At 33.0% G+C, this 22794-nt stretch overlaps 1 protein-coding gene across 1 annotated transcript in view; it reads left to right on the forward strand.

Moving 5' to 3' along the window:
- Positions 1 to 22794, forward strand: part of FSIP2 (fibrous sheath interacting protein 2) — a gene marked incomplete at both ends in the record, with an annotated part of 135329 nt that overhangs the window by 74957 nt on the left and 37578 nt on the right. The window contains 8 exon segments of the mRNA XM_079130383.1: positions 36 to 230; positions 733 to 1685; positions 5457 to 5708; positions 13292 to 13358; positions 18124 to 18170; positions 18172 to 18182; positions 19172 to 19208; positions 21615 to 22793. Of these exon segments, the coding sequence (XP_078986509.1) occupies positions 36 to 230; positions 733 to 1685; positions 5457 to 5708; positions 13292 to 13358; positions 18124 to 18170; positions 18172 to 18182; positions 19172 to 19208; positions 21615 to 22793 (2741 nt within the window).

The following is a 22794-nucleotide window of genomic DNA, read 5'->3' on the forward strand; positions in this document are numbered from 1 at the left end:
AATTGTTAACATATTGATCTTTTCTTCCTCACCAGAAACACAAATATGTGATAGATGTCTAAATGCACACGATGATCAAAATCAGGCTGAACTCTATGAAACTGCCATGAAACTCATTGATTCACTATTGAAGGAGTTTTCAGATGCTCAAATTAAGGTGTTTAGGCCAAATAAGGGAAATCAGTTTCTTCCACATGCAGATAAAATATCTTCAGTTCCTACAGGACCTCGTAAGTGTAAAGAACCAACTATAGGTGAAGCATCACCCAGTATTAAGACTAGAAACGTGAATAAAGTGTCACGTACGCATAAAATGACTGAAAAGGCATCTTCAGATAAGATACCTTTCCTAGATAAAATCCAGTCAATTGATAAAACATTAGTCAACAAAGTTGTTCACTCTTCCGTTTGCAATATTTTGAAGGAGCATAGATCTCGGAATCCATTTGTAAGAAAATAAACAGTAACAGGGAAAATTTAGCAAGAATCTAACTAGTGCAGTGATAAGTGAAATTTTTCAACATCAACTTCACTTGCTATTTTGTGATGAGGTTCCAGATTCAGCATGTTTGCCTCTAGAATCTAAGGATGTTGTCAAAAAGGTCCAAAAGGTAGTCCAAACAGCCAGCAAAGAATGTCAGACATCATCACCATATACCATAATGTTGCCTCACAGATTTTTAGAGGATGTGATTTCTGCTCTTTTATCAAAAATTTTCAATTTTCAATCAGTATCCAATAGCAAAAACAAAGCAAAAACATCTGGGGAAAATTCATCCACAGAACTGGATTTCCTTCAAATGAAGTTAGTAAGTACAGTTGCAGCAGAAATCTCTAAAAATGAAGATATGGTTATACAATATGTAGAATCCTTACATCCCAATGATGATGAGATCATTCAATTAGTGGTTCAGTCTATTTATAATAATTTGTTGCCACAGTTTGGATCACGGGAGGTCATACAAAATTGTGTAACCAGTGGATGCAGACTCCTTTTAGAAACCATAGTTGATTTAGTTCTACGAGAAGTTGCTGGCAATCAGTTGCAGAACTATTTTTGTGGAGAGTTAACTCCACATCAGTGTGCAGAAGTGGACAGTGCTGTTGAAAATATACTTAAAGATATTATTCAAACTGCTCCACCTCAACCGTCACAGGCTCATAAACTATGTTATAATGTAATAGAAGAAATTGCTATAAAATTTTTATCTAAGCTACTTTCTGTGTTTCCAAAGATAGATAAAGATCAAACCAGATCTCTAGAAGATGAAATGCAAAATATAACCTTAAAAATATTAAAATCATTCCAAGAATTTATGTCTAAAAGTAAGATTAAACTTGTATCACCAGCTAAGGAATCACCTACTGTACCTTTAGCTGACAATGCAACTATTGAAAAGGTAGTTAATTCTGTTTATACTAATGTTTTAAAACACCCTGGCTCTCATACATCTGTTTTTACAGATTTAATGGGTAAGAGCAATGTCCTTTCTGATATAATAGGTTTCTTAATGGTAAAAGAAATTTCCAATTCTGAATTTGAACCACAAGTAGAGGAAGAAGTATCAAGTTCAGAATTAGCTCTGGAAGCTGTTCAAATTATGGAAAAAGTGATCAAAATTATTCAAGAACTTAAGTGCCAAGAAAAGCCTTCATCCACAAAAGGTTCTGTGTTACATGTCAAGGTTTAGAGGAAGCATTAGCCTTGTTTTTGGCTAAACTTACAGGATTGCCAATTGTATCAAGCAAAGATACCAACAACTTAGAAAAACCTAAGTTAAATAAAGTTGCATCTCAACTGACAAAATGTGTAACAGCTGAAATTTCCAGAAGTAACATTTCTCTTGTAGCTGCTGATCCTGAAGAACATTCTTTAGAACCAGAAAATATGGAAATGATTTCTCAGGTTATTGATTCTGTTTATAGCAATATATTCAAACAATGTGGAACTGATAAGGAATTTTATGATATCAAAGGGGCAAACCTAGTCTTCCCTAAGAAGGTGGCTAGTTTAATTATTGATGAAATTTCAAGAGTTCCATCAGAAGCATTATCTCAAAGAATCCAAAGCCTCATGTATTTGAGAGCTGGACATTGAAAGAATCATTGAAAAGGCACAAAAGCATACTATCAATATTACGCCTGAGTTAGATGTTGAAGAAGCAGGTGAGGAAAACCCTCCAATTAAAATAGTTCCATGTATTGGGAAAAAACCAATCAAAATAGATCCAGAAATTGTTTCAGAACACTTAACTGTCCTTTCTGTAAAAACCCAACCTATTGAGAAACTTAAAATGGAATGTTTAAGAAGACTGGACATAGCATAGCAGAACTGAGAAGAGCATCAATAAGTGGGAAAAGCTGCTCTTCTACAGAATCGATTAATTCAGAAAAGAGAAAGAAAGAAAGACGTACTTCACTCAATAGGATGGGACGATTAGATGTAAAACCTTTTGAGGTAAGTGCAAAGGCATGGTCACTGAGACACCATGGTTCTGTAATTTCTTTAGTTTGATAGGTGTATGGGAATGCATGTTGTTGTTGCCCAGCCTAAAAGAGAATTGGTTTCACCCAGTTCATCCACTAGTTACATGATTCACTAAGACTTGTAGGATCAGTTCTGTGACTCACTGTAAAGGTCTCAGTCAAGTTTTCCTAGAATAATTCACTTAAACTAGCTTTTTTCTTTTAAAGAATGGGAATATAAAACATATCCTTAACAGTAATAGTACATTGGTTGAAGGTGTAATTGTCATTTGAAGATTGAGAAGAAATACAGTCTTGTGTAAATCTTTTAATTCTTCATTACAGATATCTAACAGTATTCTAAAGGGCCAGTTAATGGAATATCAGGATACCTGAAACCATCTAAAACAGTTTTGATTTTCTTTCTTTTTTTTTATGATTAAACAAATGGGATACATGTTGTTTCTCTGTTTGTACATGGAGTCAAGGCATACCATTTGTGTAATCATAAATTTACATAGGGCAATGTTGTTTGATTCATTCTGTTATTTTTTCCCTTCCCCACACCCCTCCCACCCCTCTTTTCCCTCTATACAGTCCTTCCTTCCTCCATTCTTGCCCCCCTCCCACCACCCATTATGTGTCATCATCCGCTTATCAGCAAGATCATTCGTCCTTTGGTTTTTTGAGATTGGATTATGACACTTAGCATGATATTCTCCAATTTCATCCATTTGCCTGCAAATGCCATAATTTTATCATTCTTCATGGCGGAGTAATATTCCATTGTATATATATACCCACAGTTTCTTTATCCATTCATCAATTGAAGGACATCTAGGTTGGTTCCACAATCTGGCTATGGTGAATTGAGCAGCTATGAACATTGATGTGATTTTCAAATTTAAGTCTCCAAAATAGTGTCATTTTTCTTTTCACAGCATTGTTCTGCAAACATACTGCTATTAGATTATGCTTATTCTTGTGATTTCATTTAATTAAATTGGCCTTTCCCATTTTCCCTATACTGTCAAGATGTACCCAGCTTTCTTCCTCTTCTACCCTTGTTGTATACACAGCTGTCCTAATGTTGCTATTTTTAGGAACCTGTTCACGTTTTCTGTGGTTGTAGTTCTGTCCTGGAATCTCATATTCATGCCTCAAACACATTAAACTTAATGGGACGTCAAAAATGATGTTCTTGTTACAAGAAAACTATTAATGAATACAACAGAATTATTTTGCCAATGGATATAGTTATACTAACCCATTGCACATTTGTTTTTTATCAAAGCTCCTCTAGAGATAGTTAGGCATTTGTAAGAGAGCCATGAGTGCTTGAGGTTGCAGTATATATATTGGACACTGAGGAAAGTTTTGTAGAACCATGTTCCGTAGAGGGTAAACTGAGAGTGGATTTTTCCCAGCACTGTTCTGCAACCCATTGAGCTAATCTCAATGCTGATAAGTGAGTGAATAGATGATTTGTGTTTTCAAACCCAAATACTGAAATTATCATGTTTGAGACTCTTCTGATCTTTATCCTTAGGTTTTAGAATAAGTAATAGTCCTTTCCAGTTGTAAAATTTTCTTTTGCATCGAATTCTCATTAATTTAGCACATACATAGTGGTATTAATTTATATATAAGTAATTACTTGGGAGTAAAACTTGCAAAAACAGACTGTAGAATATCATTAGCTAAGATCAGTTTTCAATTATCTATTGAATTGTCTGTCACAAATCCTCTTAGTTATCAACCCTCTTAATAATAAAATCACAGAAAGCCATAAGTTACCAACTCTCTTAAGGAATAAAACCACAGAAAGCAATATTTAAACCAAACTAATGCCTCTTTCCTTTTAAGAGAAAGAAAATAAATTTGTATAAACTAAACAAATAAAAATATTTCAGCAACCTCAGGGACCTTAATTGATCCCTGTACATAAATTATAGGGACAAAGAAACAGACAAAAGAACAGTATATTAAGTCAGATGGTCTAATTTTTGATACTTCCTCAGAGTTTAATTCTTTGTTTTGAGCTACCATAAATTCTGAACTCACCAGACATAAGATATTAAAACCACATTCGGTATCAAATACCAAAGACATAAAGAACGATTTTTTTAACTCACTCTTTCCTCCACTACAATGGATAATTGATTGTTTTGATTTCTTGAATAGTTGTTTCTATTAGTTTGTTTCCATAGAAGATATCCCTTTAAGGCACTGTTATCTGAAAAGCTGGCTTGCAATATTACAAAGGAAAGTCTAAGATTATTAATGTAGAAATTCTATGGCCTGGTCAAAGGCTACAGAGATGGGGGTAACTTGGTTACTTAATTATAATTATATTTTCTTTGATCTGTCTTTAACCTTGAAAATAGAAATTGAGACTTGACTAGGGAGGAGAAAAATAATGAAGATTTATATTTTGAAGAATCTTTTTGGAAAATATGTCCAAAGGATCAAGAGTGGAGGAGTGGAAAGTAAATATTCAAAGCTCATAATTTTGGCTATTCAATCTTTTTATGAGTGAAGATCAAGTAGTGTCTTGTCATATTTTGTAGTATCTATATTTAGATTTCTATAGAATTTCCTACCTAGGATTTAAAAAAATATTATTATATCTTATTCTGTCACAAAAATTTTAAGAGAAATGGGAAAAATAGAAAGTAATAAAACTTTTGCAACAAAATGTAACATGTAAGCAACAACTCTTGTTAGGCCTACTTTTTGGAATGTTATGATAGTTCAATATGATCTCAATGTAAAAGTAATGATAGACACCAACAAGTATTTCTTACGCTTTGTTGTGATTTGTATTTGTTTCTTCTTTTTTAAAATACTGCTAATATACCAGTAAGTGACATCAGAAAGTATTACTTAAATTGAAACTAGAAATCATAAGAAAAGAGCAATATCACAATAGTACCACAGGAAATGTGATTGAGATTTGTTTTTAACGTTTGTTGTACCTTTCATTTCAGGCTGTTGGCAGAAATTCATTTCAGAATATAAGAAAGCCTGATATCACCACAGTAGAGCTTTTAAAAGATGTTCAAACTTCAAAAGATCTGATCATTCGGTTAGTAGCTCATGATATTAATCAAGAACATCCGGGAAATTTTATAGCTGAGGAAGGAATTTCTGATGAAGATGAAATTGTTTTAGGTGAAGTTGTTGTTCAAGGAAGCTTAGGAGGACTATCTGAAGATCAAGAGAGAGAATCTGGGAAGCCAGTAGAAAGCAAAGTTGCTTTTTCCAAAACAATAATAAGTGCAACCAACCTGAAAAAATTCTTAGCAATAAGCAAATGTTGTCAGACTACAAATGGTGTGAATATTGAAAGTATGGAAGAAACCTCAAATCTGACACTAGAATATAAGGACACACAAGTTAAAGAGCTGCTGCTGAGCTTGAATGCCCTTTGCAAAAACCTTGACTGAAACAGACTCTTCTCGGCAGAAAAAGACACAACATAAGGTAAGTGAGAAATGTGACTACCCATGAATAGAAAGGATAAAGAAAAACACTGTTCCGGAATGTACCTTAAGTAGAAAAGAATACTAAAATGAACTCATTATTCTCCTAAGTCTATAAATATTTACAGTACAGGGGAATTAAGATAAAAGTCAGAAACTGAACTGAGGAAAAACAGATAAGGAAAGAAATCTAAATTAATTAGAAGCTCAAGGGAAACAAAATTAAAACCAGTTAAGAAAATGCAAGCTAATTATTTAAACAATAGATTCAAGTCCTTTTGTATTTAGACTGATAAATATTTATTGGACATCTTTTGTGGCAAGTAGAAGAAGTTGAAATAATCCATAGAAATTAGAATCCTGCCTTGTATGCATGATGCCTTGGGTTCCATGCCCAGCACTACCACCTGCCCCCAAATAAAAGAAAAACAGATTGCCTGAGTTTGTATATTGACCATCACTTACTAACTATGTAACCTTTTGACAATATACATAACTTCTTTAATGATCTTTAGCCTACTTTCCAGAATTTAACAAGCTAAACAATGTATTTTGAATATCTATCACCTTTACAATCAGACATTAACTTAACTCCACTATTATCCTGATGAACATTTCATGGTACTGTTTACAAATCCTTAAGTGATGAGGTGGGCCTCGATGACCTTTTGGGTTTGGCCCTATCCAAAAATTTCTACTATTCTTTTTTGGAGAATATATGATTTAGGATTCCCTGATGAGACAATTCTCTTGATTAGGCATTTGATATGACTGATGTCACGGGGTAACACAAAAGCTGAGGTGAACCAGAGAAAATGGACATACAACTTCAGACAAGCAGGAGCACATGATTTCTCCACAAATAGATCAGAGTATGTATTAAAATGATTGACTTCACAAGCTTCTGAATTGTCCAGAGTTCATCTCTGTTCTTTTTAAACCCAGTAAAATATGACTAAAATATTTTTATAGTTTGGAAATAGAAAACTGTATCCTTCAAACATTTCACTAGGTTTAATGCTTAAAATCCATTCAAAGGCCAATATCATAATTTAGAACATCTTCCCTGAACCACTTCAAAAGAATTATACTGGAAGAGACATTTTAACTGGAACCCTACCATTGTTTAAGTGATTCCAAAACTTTTTCATTAAAGTGTAGATTAGACTGCAAAAATGCCAATAAGAGGGAAAAGTACATATCAAACTCATCTTTGTAATACCTGATTTGCAATTTTACAGAATGAAGAAAAGAGTCTTGTTACTGAACCTACACACTACTACATACACAGAATTATGAGTACATCTTCATATAATCAAGATCTCATTTCAACTACAAGGTACATGAAATTAAAACAATACAATATAGAAATATGAGCTGAATACAGATCTTATAAGCAGGGTACCATTAAAGCTGTAATTAAACAAGCACCCTGCCTTGGCTCCCCACTGTGGATAATTCCTCAGCCTCTTTTTATACTTGCTGTCCCATTTCTAGTTACCTACACTTATATCCTTGTTTGAGCCCTTCTTTCCAGTGTGTCTTAGATCAGGTGTTTGCTAATGTGTTACTGTATTTTTTAACCTGAGAGATAGGCTTTAGGTCAAGAATAATAGTATCATCACAAAAGGGTTTCTGCTCAACTCTCATAAGTAAATGTCCTAGTATATTGTGCTGCCTGTAAGATCAATCAAAAGAGGAGAGGGGAAAATGTAAGTGGGAACCTTCAGATATGTTTCTAGAAAGCAATAAACTTTGATGTGTGTCTTTTTAAAATGGATATTATTTACATGAGAAAAAGACAAATCCAAACTGAATTGCTATAGGAACAAAGTATGTGGATTGTGGCAGTTATAGAGTACAGAGAGAAAAAAAGTCTACTGTATGCTTAAAATCTGATTAGTAACTCTATTGAGAACTGTTAAAATCTAAAATTTTTGTTAAGTTTATTGTTGTTATATTCATAACCAGAAATAGTTGTTATTTTCTATCTGTAGGAAAGAACTGGGAATACAGAGAAAACTATCTGGTTACATACATAATTAGTAATGCAGGCACCTCTATATTATTTGCATATGTGAAGTAGAGAAGGAGCACAGATAATACTAAGTAAAAATAAATTTAGAGTAAGATGATACCAAGAAGTTCCAGGCCCTTGTTTCTCTAAATAAATAAATAAACAACTACAAACAGATTAAAAAAAGTTTTTTTAGAAACAAGTGGAATATATGCAGCAAACAAATGAAAATTCCATCAAGAAAAAAACCACAATGAAAATAGAGAAGAAAAGTTCTGTGGGTTTTATCTTACTTTTACCCATTCTCCTCCCAGCATTGTACAATACACTTGGGAGCAAAGAATGCAGTTACCTTTCTTCCCTCAGGAGAAGTTTGTTTTCAATGTCTTGTTTTCATACTTGTTTTAAATATTTTGGCCTGTCTGTAGACTTCCTGAGAAAATTATTTTTGTTTCATCTTTATGGATCTCAGATAGGAAAAGATGGAGTATTTTGGATCTAGGCCTGGAAACCATAGAAGGTAGTTGATTAATGCTGTAACACACAAAAATGATAAGAGTCCTGTAGAACCACAGACATCTTAGATGAGAGAGTATGGAAAGAGTAACACAATAGAAGATCCAAATATCTGAGAAAAAGCAGAAGACGACTCTATGGGTCATTAGATAACTTACAGTAGCCCAGGAAAATTGAGGGGAAATAAACCATACACATAGGCACAAAATGACACATGCCCAGAAAAGACGTGAGCTCTTAAAACTCCATATCACATTGTTCATGGGTTCATAGTCACACTAATTAATGGAGTCTTCCACATCAGTCTGCAAAAACTGGAAGAAATTGCTATTTTTTTTCTAATGTCCACATTTCCACAAATGAACACTCTGCTTACAAAGAAATAGGAAATTATGGCCACATTCAATGGAATAAAATGAATCTCACAAGAAATATCTGTGAAGAGACATGAGTGGGACATGTTCAAGACTTTGAAATACTGCCTTAAGTATGCTCGACAACTATAGGAAAACACAAAGAATTAAGAAGTATTCATAAACAAAATAATAAGGCAAAAATATTTTAAAAGAAACATAAGAATTCTAGAGCTAAAAACAATAACCGAACTGAAAATTTTACTGAATAGCTTCAATAGGAAACTCAAAAGGCAGAATTAGAAATCAGTGAACTTAAACACTGAGAACCAAAAAGAAAATGACTAAATGAAAATCAGAGTCTAATGTATTTTGGAGATATCATCAAGCAGACAAATATGCATTGTGTTATTCCCAGAAGAAGAGATTAAGAAAATGGAAGAGAGATTATTTTAGGAAAAAAAATAGCTAACAACTTCAAATTTTGAAGGAAAACTTGGATATTAAAATATAGGAAACTGAACATGCTTCAAGTAGGGTAAACTCAAAAAACACTAAATCAAGGCACATTAAAATCAAATTGTCAGAAGACAGAGAATTCTAAAAGCAGAAGAGAAAAAACTCATCATGTACAAGAAATCTCAATAAGATTAACAGTAGATATCAAAGAAGAAAGCTTGCAGAACAAGAATCAATAGATGATATATTTAAAGGAATAAATGCAAAACAAACTAACTGCCTAACAATAATTCTACAACCAGCAAAAAGTTCCTTCAAAAATGATGGACAAATTAAGATATCTCAAGATAAGAAAAAAGGAAAGAAAAAAAAAAACCTCAGGTAGTTCATTAATACTAGACCTGTTCTACAAGAAATGCTAGAGAGTCCTTCAAGTTGAAATGGAAGGATACAAGCTAGTAACTCAGAATCTTATGAAAATATAAACTACTCCAATAAAGGTAAACCCCTAAAAAATTTTTAAAAGCAGTATTATAATTTTGGTTTATAATGCACTTTTTCTGCAGAATTTAAAGATAAATGCAGAAATATAGAATTATATCTTTAAAAAGGAAATAAAATTGACAGATATAAATAGATTGTCTAAGGAAAAAAGAGAAGGAATGAACATTGCAACTGAGTTTATAGAAAAAGCATATTAAAAAAGTACTAGGAAGTTGTATACAAATACATTAGATGACCTAAATAAAATGGATAACTTCTGAGAAGCACAAGACTTGCCAAAACTGAATGAATCATGATGAATTAGAAAAAATCTGAACAGACCTTTGACTAGAAGGGTGAATCAGTAATTAAAACATTCTAACAAAGAGAAGCTCAGGACCAGAAAGTTTCACTGGTGAATTCCAGAAAACTTTAAAGAACTAATATCCACGCTTCTCAAACTTTTCCAAGAAATTGAAGAGGAGGAAATTTTCCAAATCTATGATGTCAGCATTTACCTTGATATTAAAGCCATAAAAAAAAAAAAAAAAAAAAAAAAAAGACCCTACAAGGAAAGAAACCTACATACCAATATTTCTGGTGAATGTTGATGAAAAAATTAATAAAACAAGGAAACTAAATTTAGAGGCATGTTACTGGGGTTATACACTTGGACCAAGTGCGGTTTTATCTCAGGAATGCAAGAAAATTTCAACATAAAAAATCTACATAATATACCATTTTAACAGAATAAAGGAGAAACACACATATATGCTTATCTTAATTGAGCCAGAAGAAAATCTTGAATAAAATGAACATCTTTTCATGAAATGGCACCCAACAGGCTATTATTAGGAAGAATCATCTCAGGAGCACTAAGGCTATATATGAAAAACCTACAGCTAGCATTGTCCTCACTGGGGAAATATGAAGACTTTTATTCCAAGAACAGGAACAGGAAAAGCACACTTACTTTTGCCATTTCAACATAGTACATAAGTCACACCCAGAGAAATTAGGCAAAAAAAAAAAAAAGAAAGAAAAAGAATAAAAGGCATTCAAATAGGAAAATAAGAGTAAAATGATTTGTGTCCATATGATAAGATTGTATATCAAAAATCCCTAATGACTCTCCCCCAATCATATTGGAATTCATAAATGAATTCAACAAAATCACAGTATATGAAGTTAATACTAAAAAACAGTTGTTTTTCTATATATATATACAATGAACAATCTAAAAATAAATTAGGGAATAATTGCATTTACACTAGCATTAAACAGAAAAATAATATTTAGGAATAAACTTTACCAATGAAGAGAAAGATGTATATCCAAAACTATATAACATTCTTGTAAGAAATCAAATAGGACACAAATAAGTGGGAAGATATTCCATAGTCATGGATTGAAAAACTATAATTAAAATATTGTACTACTCAAAGTGATGTGCAAGTTTAAAGGAATTATTATCAAATACCAATGAATTTTCAGAGATAGAAACCACCCTGAAGTTCACTAAAAGCTCAAGAACATTAACAGCCAAATAATCTTGAAAAGAACATTGCTTACTTCTCACTTCCTGATTTCAAAACTTACTAAAAGCCACAGTTATCAAACAGTTCAGTACTAATATAAAGATGGACATAAAGAGCAATGGAATAACCTCAGAAATAAATCATTGAATGTATAGACAATGATTTCTGACAAGGATGGCAATACCATTTAATGAGAATAAATAACTTTAACAACTAATGATGCTGGGAAAAATACCAACATGCAAAAAAAAAAAAAATTAGTTGGACCATTACTTTATATCATATAAAAAATGATTCAATATTGTGTAGAGATTTAAACATAAGACCTAAAACTATAAAACTTTTATAAAAAGCCATAGGAGAAAAGTTATATGACATGACATTCAATTTGGTAGTGAGTCTTTATATGACACCAAAAGCACAGACAAGAAAACTAATAATAGATAAATTGTATTTCATCAAAATTAAAAAATTTCATGCTTGAAATGACATGATCAACAGAGTGAAAAGTCACACAAGGAACCGCAGACATTATGTTATATGTCAGTCACAAAAGGACAAACGCTGCACAATTCTAACTATATGTGGGCCCTGGAGTGGTCAATTCAGACTCAGGGGAAGGGAAAAATAACAATGAATCAAACAATACTATGTAAATTTATGATTTTTAATTAAAATAAATTTTAAAAAAAGAATCAAATAAGATATTTCTTAAAAACAACTGACATTTGAAGTAGTCATATGGTCCAACATATTTCAAAGGTTATGTCTTTAATTATAAAAAAGAAGAAAAATGACTTTACAACTCTGTATGAATTTTATCATTTCCTTTTTGGAAAATGTATTATTAAACTGATATCCATAAATCTCAAATTAGTATAAGATGGTAATAGAAACCTAATTTATTGTGAAAAACTGAATGAATATTTTTAAGTATTATAAAATATTTTCCTGCCTACCATTGTCAGAAAATGAATTTCTGGTACCCTGTTTTCAGCTCTCAGCAGGGTGGAAGAAAAAAAGAAAGAAAAGAGAAATCTGTTACAAGAGATTTGCTTCCCTGGAGTTGCTTGAGTTCCTAGAAAAGTCGAAAGAGCCACGTTGATGTTTTGAGAGAATCTATTATCTACCTTCCAGCTTTACTTAAATTTTGTCCTGTTACTCCAAAAAAAAAAAAAAAAAAAAAAAAAAAAAACCCAAACACCCATTTTTCTTCCCATTGAGTTGATTAACTTTCTTGTTAATTAGTGCATTCCACGAATAGTGAACTGGAGGTTATCAGTGAATAGTACTGTGCAGAAAAGGAATAATGTAAGCAGCCTTCGAACTACTGTCTTTAAAGAAGCCTTCTTATATGATTGGTCTTTGACTGGTGTCTAGGAAGATGACTGGAAAAGTTTTACTTTCCTTACTAAGAAGAGTAGTTCACCATACCTGGACCAAGAAAACAATATGATCTTGCAGAGTATCTACAGGACCATCCTTTAATAAAACCTTCAGATGCTAAATTTCTAATATTTTCCTTGGACAGAAACATTGTAATAATATTATTAATATTATTCTTTTCTTTTATCATTAGAGAAAGAGTACACTCAAGTTTTTTTTTTTTCTCACAAGAGAGCAGATAAAATAAGGAAGACTGTGTATGGATTTCTCCATACCTAGCCCTTACTTTTTCTAATGTATATCTTTTATTGTAATAAATCTTAGATGTGAGTTCCAACTATACAAAGTCTTAGAAAATTATCAAATATATGAACAGTCCTATGGATGCCCTCTGACAATAATAGATATTATAAAAACATAATAAAATGTGTACATATCTTATAAATTGATATTCAAGAGAAGTATTAAAAATTTTAATTTCTGAATATAAAAATTTAAAAGATATACGTACTTTAAATACAGAAATAATAGACAATGTTCAAGTTCTAGAGTAAAGTTTTTCAGGATCTGTTTGTTTTGTTTATGTAGAAGGGGATGAATGCTGATTGGAATGGAAGACCAACCAAGAAGAAGTCAAGCTACATAACTGAATCAGGTAACTATCAGCAACAATTATTGAGTAAATCATGCAATTTATTTACTCACTCTCTCTAACGACATCATTGTTCTCTTGCTACATGCTACGTATGGTACTGAACATATAAGGGAAAATATTCCTGATTCTTACCCAGAGCTATTACAGTGTAGTTGTGGGAAGATAGTAATGGGAAAAATCACAACTCAGTATTTTAATTACCATAAAAAAGTGGGTATGTATAAATGTCAGAATGTGTAGGAAGACAATGCCTATGTCTATCTAGGGTCATCAGGGAAGCCTGAACAGAAGAGATAAAACGTGATACATGAGTGATACAAAAGAATTTTCTATATTCCTCTTTTATTTTTATTGAGTTACTACTAATGCTGACGATCAAATTTGAAAACTATTATTGACATTTGTGCTTATACCCTTATACCCATTGTTTGTTTGTATAGCAACTCTTCCCTGCAAACTTTGAAGTATAGGTTATAATTGAAATCATGTATATATAAGAACTACAAGTTGATAATTTGATACTTGTGTGCATTATAAAAAATTCACCATAATCAAGCCAATTAACGTAACTTTTATGTGCAGTTGGAACACTTAAGATCTACTTTTTTACTTTTTAGCAAATTGCATGTATACAATATTGTTAACTATCACATCACGAATCACGTGTGTGTGTATGTGTGTAGTTAGAACACTTAATATCTGCTCTCGCGACAATTTTTAAATGTATAATAACATTTTGTTACCTATAGACATATTGTATATTGGATCTCCAATGCTTACTAATTTTGCATAAATAAAACCTTACACCAATTTGCTGTGCTTTCTCCAGATTGTCTGCCCCCCTCCCATTGCTTATGCCCTAGTAACAGCCATTCTATTCTGGTTTTGTTTTCTGTTCATTTTTTTCTTCTTTTTTTTTTATTTTCTTCAGGTGCTAAGTTCTAAGGCCTTTGATTTTTACCACTAGTGAAAAATAAAAAGTCCCTTTGAACTAAAATTTACAGAATCCTTTGAATTCTATTCTGTTTTTATAAGACTAACATTTTAATATTCCACATATAAGTGAAATAATGTGTGTTAGTCTGATTTCATTACTGTGAACACAATAGCTGGCAGTTGCTTAAAGGACTCAGAGTTTCACAGGTTAAGTCGATGATTGGGCAACTCTGACTCTGGGCCTGAGGTGGGAGAATCATGGTGGGAGGGTGTGGGAGAAGAAAGCTCCTCAGGTCATGGCAGACAGGAAGCAAAGAAAAAAGTGGACAGGGCCATAGAAAATATAATGCCTTCTGAGGCATGGCTCCAGTGACCTATCTCCTCTAGCGTGCTCTGCTTGTCTAGTTGCCACTCTGTTAGTCCATTAAAATTATTAATCCATCTAATGGATTCATCTACTGTTTAGGTATAACTCTCTTGATCTAATCATTTCATCTCTTATCATCCCTGTTTTAATACAGGGGCTTTTGGAAAACAGCTTATAGTAAAGCCACAACATTTTACTATTGACCTGCAATGTCATGGCCATCTCACAATGAAAATATGTTAGTCCATTTCCAAAAGTTCCCGTAGTCTTAGTAGTTCGAGCTTGCCATTAAAGTCCAAGTCCTAGGGTCTCCCTTAGACTCAGACAAACTCTGGTTGTGAGCCCCCTATAAAAATTTAAAAGCAATTTACATATATCCAATGTATGGTGGCACAGATATACATATTCCATTCCAAAGGGAGAAACAGAAAGAAAGGATGGGACTAAAGTAAGACCAGAGTAAATCCAGTGGACAAACATTATGTCCTGTAATTCCATGTCCATCATCCACGACGTACCATGATGAGATATAGTCTCGAAATTCTTAGCCAGTCCTGCCTCTATGGCCGTTGTCAGTTGCAGAATTCAGTTCTCACTTAGACTAGCTCTGTGTGCAGCCAAGCTTTCCTGGGCAGAGGTTCCACATTATGGGCGTCTGTTAATCAGGGGGTTCCCCACCTCAGCTACGGCTTTCTTCTCATCCCTTCATTGTTTCACCTCTCGGAGGCTGCTGCAAGGATACCACTCTGATGCACTTCACTGGTCTGTCAGGCATTTCTTTGAAATCTCAAAGCCTTCCTGATGTTCCTAACTTCAGCAACCTGCATTCCTGCAGACAAGGACATCTTGTAGGGAACTCTATAATATTTAGATAGGTGGTTTTTACATAAAGAAAATTTTCACATGCTTACTGCCAGGCATCTGGGAGAGCTATAAGCATTGGGTCATTTTAACATAAATTTTTAATTAGAGTTTTTTATGAAAATACATATACCATGGAATTTAAAATCTCAGATTCATAGTAAAGATAGTATGTGATTATGAATTCATACCAAGTATCTTTATCTTCTCCTAACTCCACCTCTACCCAAAACCAAAGCCAAGATGTGATTCTTTTGTGTACTACCTCTGACCTCTGTTTGTTTTTTTCTTTTTATTTCTTTCTTTGTTTTTTAGATGAATATTTCAGTGACAGTATAGTTCTTTGAAATCCTACATATTTTTAGGAGCTCTTAGGTTTTGACTTCCCATCTTTTTTGAGGCCTGATGCATTATTATTTTAATCCTCTGACTATAAACTAGGTTTCCAGGAATGACCACTATTCATAGGGTAGGGGCATTAACTTCAACATTTGCTTAGAACTCTAGATTTGCTTTCCACAATTTTTTCTCCCCACCGCCCCTTTCTTCTTTTTCTTTCTTTTCTTTCTTTTTCCCCTTTTCTTTAAACTTCTGGGAGTTCCCTTACCTCCTTGAAAAGGTTAGTTTTTTTAAGAGCATGGTTTTATACTTCTACGTTATATTCTCATCAAATCATTTGTTTATTTTTAATGGTGCATTATAATTATACATATTAGTGGGGGTTCATTATACCACATTCGAATATGTATATAAACATAATTTGATCAGTCTCATTCCCCAGCACCTTTTCTGTCTCTCCTCTTCCCTCTCACCTTGCTCTACTCTACTGATCTCCCTTCTATCTCTATTATTATTTTTATTATGATGTTATTATCATTTTAATTAGTCATATATGTGTATATGGACAGAGTATAATTTGGTAGGTTTAATTCTCTTGTATTTCCCCCATACTTCTGGTACTTCTCCCCCTCCCTGCTGGACCTCCCTCTACTCATTGGTCTCTCTTCTATTTTCATGTGATTCCCTCTTTTTTCAATTTCCTTTTCATTTTTCTCCTTCTCTTAGTTTTGGCTGTTGGCTTTCTGATTCTGGCTTATTTCCCACAGCATGATGTTCTCTGGTTCTAGCCACTTAGCAGAAAAGACATCATTTCATTCTTCTTTATGGCTGAATAAAACACCATTGCATATATAAGCCACATTTTCTTTATCCATTCATCTGTTGAGAGACATTTAGAATGTTTCCATAACTTGACTATTTTGAATTGAATTGAATACATCAGTATGCATGTATTTCTATAGTATGCTGATTTTCGTTTTTTGGGATAAATATCAAGGAGTGGGATATGATGATTCCATTCCTAGTCTCTTGAGAAATCTCCATATTGCTTTCTAAAATGGTTTACCTTTGCAGTCCTACCAACATTGCATAAGTGTACCTTTTCCCCTGCATCCTAGCCAGCAATGGTTAATTGCATTCTTGATGATTGTATATGCAAATATTTTAAAAAATGTTTCTCTGTTGTATTACTGGAAGACATAAAATATTTATTGGTTCATTTTAAAATTAGCATTGTCTTCACACTTAATTTCTCAGGTCTGGGCAATGTTTATGTCACTTTTCTTCAAAACTGAACATATTCTAATATAGCTACACAAACTCAAAAGGTTAATAGGAATCAAGACTCAATATACATTATTGATACGTATTGATTATTCATTGTTTGGGAAAACACAGGTTACCAATTAAACTTACTTCGAAATGGCTGTAACTAACCACAAACTTTTCTCTGAGCTGGGCATTCTGTTTGTCTTAAGACTTACATTCATTTTTGTAGTTGCATAATTGGCAGACACAGATTCACGCAGACAAGTAGCCATATTCTGCACAAAGACTCCTATATCATATATGTCCAGAATATTTATCAAAAGAGGAAAAGCATTTTTTAGTATTACAAAGTTAGATAATATTTCAATGGAAAGAGATAAGTGACAGCCAGATCAATGAATACATACTAAGGAAACATATAAGTCAAATAATATTTTCAACAAGTACTTGTTATTGACTACTTACTATGTTAGATGCAAGGGACATAGTGGTGAAATTATAGAAAAGGATACATAAAAGTAAACAATTACAATAAAACAGTGAATTTTATAATATAAGCATTAACAGTACTTTGGGAACAGGAGGTTTATTTAGGTAGGTTTCACGGGAGACTTTCAGTAGAGTTAACACAAGCTTAATGAGACTTAAAAAGTTAAAAGAGGGCACAGAGTGCCTCAGAGGAAATGGCAAAATCAATGAACCAGAGGCATAGAAAACATTTCTTTAGGAGATTGCTGTATATTCTGTGTCTCTGTGCCACACAGTACAGATGACAGACTAGCTATAGACACTGGAGGGGTAGACAAGGATGTCAGATCTTGCAGTGTGTTTCATGCCTTGCCAAGGACTTTGAACTTTACTGTGGAGAATCCCTAAAAGCTTATAAACAAGGCAAGACAACCAAGAACTAAAGACCTGCAAGAGGATGCATTTACCATTTACAAAGTTGCTAAGGATGGATACAAATTAAAATTTTCTTTTCCTAATATATAGGACCTCAGGCTAAAGCTACAGCCCCAGGTATTTTTTCTTCTCCTGTTTTTCTCAAATACGTAAGTACCTAAAATTTTCATGTGTAATTATAATTAAGACTTTAATAATTGCATAATAGTGCTCTTCATAAGTACATTAATTACATGGAAAGTTCCTTTCTTGGAGATCTACTTGGATTTAGCGAAGCTTCATTTTTTTCAAACTTTCAAACTAAGCTTAAATTGAAAACAAAGCAAATGACCGTTTGTTCTCCTCCCTATCTTATCCTTACACCCGCCCCACTTCCAGGTAACTTCCCATGATCTGAATTTTTTTCTCCTCTTTGAAACATTTACTATTCTATGCCCTTTGAGATTATTGACTTCCCTATTATTATATTCCTATAATTTAGTACATAATATGAATTAATCAGTTATTCCCTTCATAAAATATATTTGCAATGTAATCCACAATAATAATATCTAATGATGTAGAAACTTGGAAGATTTTTTTAAAACCCAAGGGTCTTTTCATTGCTAAAATCTAGGTAACCATCTATTTTAAGGATGCTTATTTTTCTCAACTTGAGAAGTTATTTCAAATTATTAATCCCTCAAATGGATTAATCTACTGATTAGTTTACAGCTCTAATAATCTAATCCTTTCTCTTCTGAACATTACTACATTATCTAAAATAAACTTTTGAGAGATACCTTATATTCAAACCATAACACCTCCCTCCCAGTCCTGTGTCCTTCACCAGAGTATCACAGGCATAGATAAGGTATGTTAGAAGCACAATAATCAGACAAGCATAATGTTTACGTAGCAGCTAAAATTCTGTGCGCCTAAGTAAGAAGATAAATTTTTGAATCCAGAGGCCAGTATCTAAAGAGGAGATGAATAAGAGAGTTGGACCAAAAAAATAAAAGGTTTATTTTTTCCTTTTAAAATTTCTGTAGTGAACTGCTAGGTATAAAAGGGAGAAACTAGTTAATTATTATACATTTTGGAAAGATTTTCATAAATTCTTCAACCTAAAAGTGATCTACCTTTCTTGCCTTTACAGACAACAGAACCTTCTACAAAATTGCTTGCAAGAAAAAGTATGTATTATAAGAGCCACTGAAAAAAACAGCATATTAATTATACCTTCTTATGTGTTGTAATAGGAAAAATTTTTGTGAATCTGACAACCAGGAACCATGTATTAATTTGTGCATCTTCCCTCTTTGCCCTTTTATCCTCTTTGAAATGTATTTCAATTCATTCTTAGATTTTTTTGTGTGGTCCAAAATTGTTATGAAAAAAAATGATGGTGTACCTTCAAGGAGTCCATAGGTATAAAATGGGGGAATATTAAGGAACATAGCCTTCATGGCACTAGCATCAAATGGGAAGCCATTAATCATCAGGTTCTGCATATGTTGCTGTTGAACTCAGAAGCAGATGAGCCTGAACACCTGTATCTGTCTCCAGATGTCTTCATGGGAAGGAATTGGTCACCTCTCAGCTGGTACCTGAAATGAGCAAAGATAAGAGAGTGTTTGTTTAAATATTTAATCAATTATTTATTGGTGAAAATAGCATCAATATGTTTACACAACCAAACAAAAATAAAACTAGCAAATATTGTTTAAAGTTAAAAAAAAAACTATATAGAACACACAAAAAGGTATATTATGCAGCTGCCTTTTTGTTTATTTTTTTCTTAAGACTCAGCTCTGGGTCTAGATAGACCAGTCAGAAAAGATGAAGGTGTTGGGGTATAACACATATGTCACTTCTGTACCTGCTCAATTCATAGAATATGCAGCCAAATACAAAAACTTTGTTTCAAGGGAATATTTTTCAAATTTATATTAAATAGGAAAAAATTGAAAAATAGGATTCTCTTTGATTTATGTCACTACATCCAAAACTTTAGGAATGTCCCTTCTTTCATATATTGAGGTTGAAAACTGTCCCATACCTAACCCAAGAGTAATAATGTAGGTCTGTTATTCATTATCTTGTGTTATAAAAAAAGTATGTATTGCATATTTTAGTTTAGATTATAAATGTGTTTTAGTTGATTTTGAATGATTATCTTCTGTGTTAAACTTCAGAATTTACTCTTAGAAATATTAATTTAGGGTATTTTTATGTAAGACAAACATTTCACAACATATACTGTCATCCCAATAATGTGGTTTCCAGATCACCAGCACTGTCTGTAAAATTAATTTAAAAAAATATAGAGATAGAGATTTATTTTTAAGAATTTAGGGGATAAAATTTGAGTGGATGTATCCTGAAAACTCACAACTGGATCAGGAGAAAGGGCACTACATAATGTTAAATTGTCTTTGATGGTTTTCCTGAAGCATAAGTAATTTCAGACTGGATGAAATTTTGGATGTAGATAACCTCATTACAGTAATCATATTATTATTTAGTCTTATGCTTAAAAAACCAGCCTTCCAGCTTTGCTGCCATCTATTGGGTTCACAGTTTATATGCTTTCAGAGTTGTAGTAATTTAAAAAGACTACCATTTTGTTGTACAAAAGATGACATTTAGAAATCCAAAATGTATGTGCAATAAGTAAGTATAGGTTTAACTAAATCCTGTAGGTGCATTTTGTTTCTACCACACTTCAGTTTAATTCTATGAGAGCAACATTGACATTAAGGAAATGGTGATTTAAATCTGGTTTCTGACCTTTCACTGCTGGTTCAAGTTCAGGAATATTCCAATTCCCTACACTTGCTCATCCCTCCTGGCTCCTTGAGATCCAGTTGCAGCTCATCTCCTTATTTTCGGTCTAAATTAATTTGTTCCGTCACTTGATCATTTGTTTTCAGCTTTCCTATCTAAGGCAGTTTGCACCGTACTCTTGTTGGGTTCAAAGCCATTCAATCTCTATGAAGCATTAGCTTTTATTTGTAGCCTATCGAATTGTTGTTAGCAGTGAGATTATATCGTATGTACAGACCACAGATTCACCCTTGCAGCAGGGAATGGGGATAAGGATGGGGTATTTTCTATTCTTATATCCCAGTGAGGCAGACAGATGCCTCTGAAGGCATACAGACATATGGACTACATCTATTTGAGAAGTAATTAGTTGGAAATAATTTGATATACGTTAAAAATTTTTATCTCGGTTGTGAACACATTTCCTCTTACTAAAATAGTTGCATGATACATGCCTAGGTAGCAATTCGTGGTTTGTTTTTAAATAGACATTTATTCAAGTAATGAATGCTAAGGAAAATAAATTTTTAAAAAATTTAGAAGGAAGATGAATAAATGAGATATTATTCATAAAATATTTCTCTGTGATAGAGAACAAACTAACCAAAATTAATCTGAAACTCTAAATAAATCCTTTAATATGGTTTCTTCACAAACCATGATGGTATTCTAACTATGCATTGTTTGGTATAAAAAGTTAAATGTTCTTCTCTGTCCCCCAAATAGAAATTATTGCATGATTTTCTTTTTATCACCACTTATTTATTTTCCAGGTAACTTCTGAAGAACTGAACAGAATAATTCAGAATATAATGACCTGGGTTGTAGCAACAGTGACTAGCATATTATATCCAGCCATCACAAAGTATGAAGAAAGGTTGCAAAATAGTACCTATCCAGTGTCTGATGACTCTGTCCTTTCTTCAGATAGTTCAAGTTTCTGTAGCACATGCAGTGAAGAGTTTACACATGGAAGCTACACATCTGCAACAACTAAAGCATTTCAGACAGAGCCTTGTACATTTGCAGTTGACACATCAGTAAGAAGAACAAACACACCTTTAGAACCTCCTTCTGCCCAGGTGGAAAAAAGAGTTGTGGGAAAAGCATATCACCAGAAAGGACAGTCTGTAACCCCTGAACTCAAAAGTAACAAAGCCAGCTTGATGTTTTCATACCCTAAGCTCGGAAGTTCTAAATCAGATAGTAATCTTGTAGCACCATTTGACACAGGCAGAAAAAAATCTAAGGATGCTACCACAGAAACAGATGGCTTAGTGAGTCCATTGTTTTCTAATCAAAAAGCAAAAGCTATGGATGAGATAAAGAATTTAAAGAATGTTTTTGTTAACTTTAAATGTCACTTGAAAGGGGAAACTGAACTGATTTTAGAAAGCATTTTTCAAGAAATAATGTCTGATTTAACCCAGGCCATTCCTTCTCTTTCTTCTGTTACCGCTGAAGTTTTTGTTGACCAGTGTGAGTCTGAGAGAGAAGACTTGTTCTCCAGTGTTGATATCTGCTCTGTAGCTTCTGATATCGTGGAGAACATGCTTGAGAAGCTAGAATTTGCAGTTGAGAAAAAATGTGTTGAGGTATTTTCACAAGAAGATTTGTCAGTCGACATTAAACCAATTTTAACAACCAGTGATGAGTATTTCACATCATCAAATGGAAAACTTTCAGAAGATTCGCTGTCTTATACTTTGGAACCTATGTGTGATATTGCAGAGGATATGGTACATGCCATTTTAGAAAAGCTGATGACACTTGCATCTTATAAGAAAAATGAACTTCCTCTTGAAGACAAAACCAAACTTTCTTACCAACAAAATAAGACAGACACAACAAAAACAGTCCTTCAAAGAGCTGACAGAGAGAAATCTAGTCATGATCCTGATAAAACCAATTTAATTATCAAAGAAGAAATACAAAATGTAATATCAAGTATTT

Source organism: Sciurus vulgaris (genome assembly GCF_902686455.1).
Source record: "Sciurus vulgaris genome assembly, chromosome: 3".
Classification (NCBI taxonomy): Eukaryota; Metazoa; Chordata; class Mammalia; order Rodentia; family Sciuridae; genus Sciurus; species Sciurus vulgaris.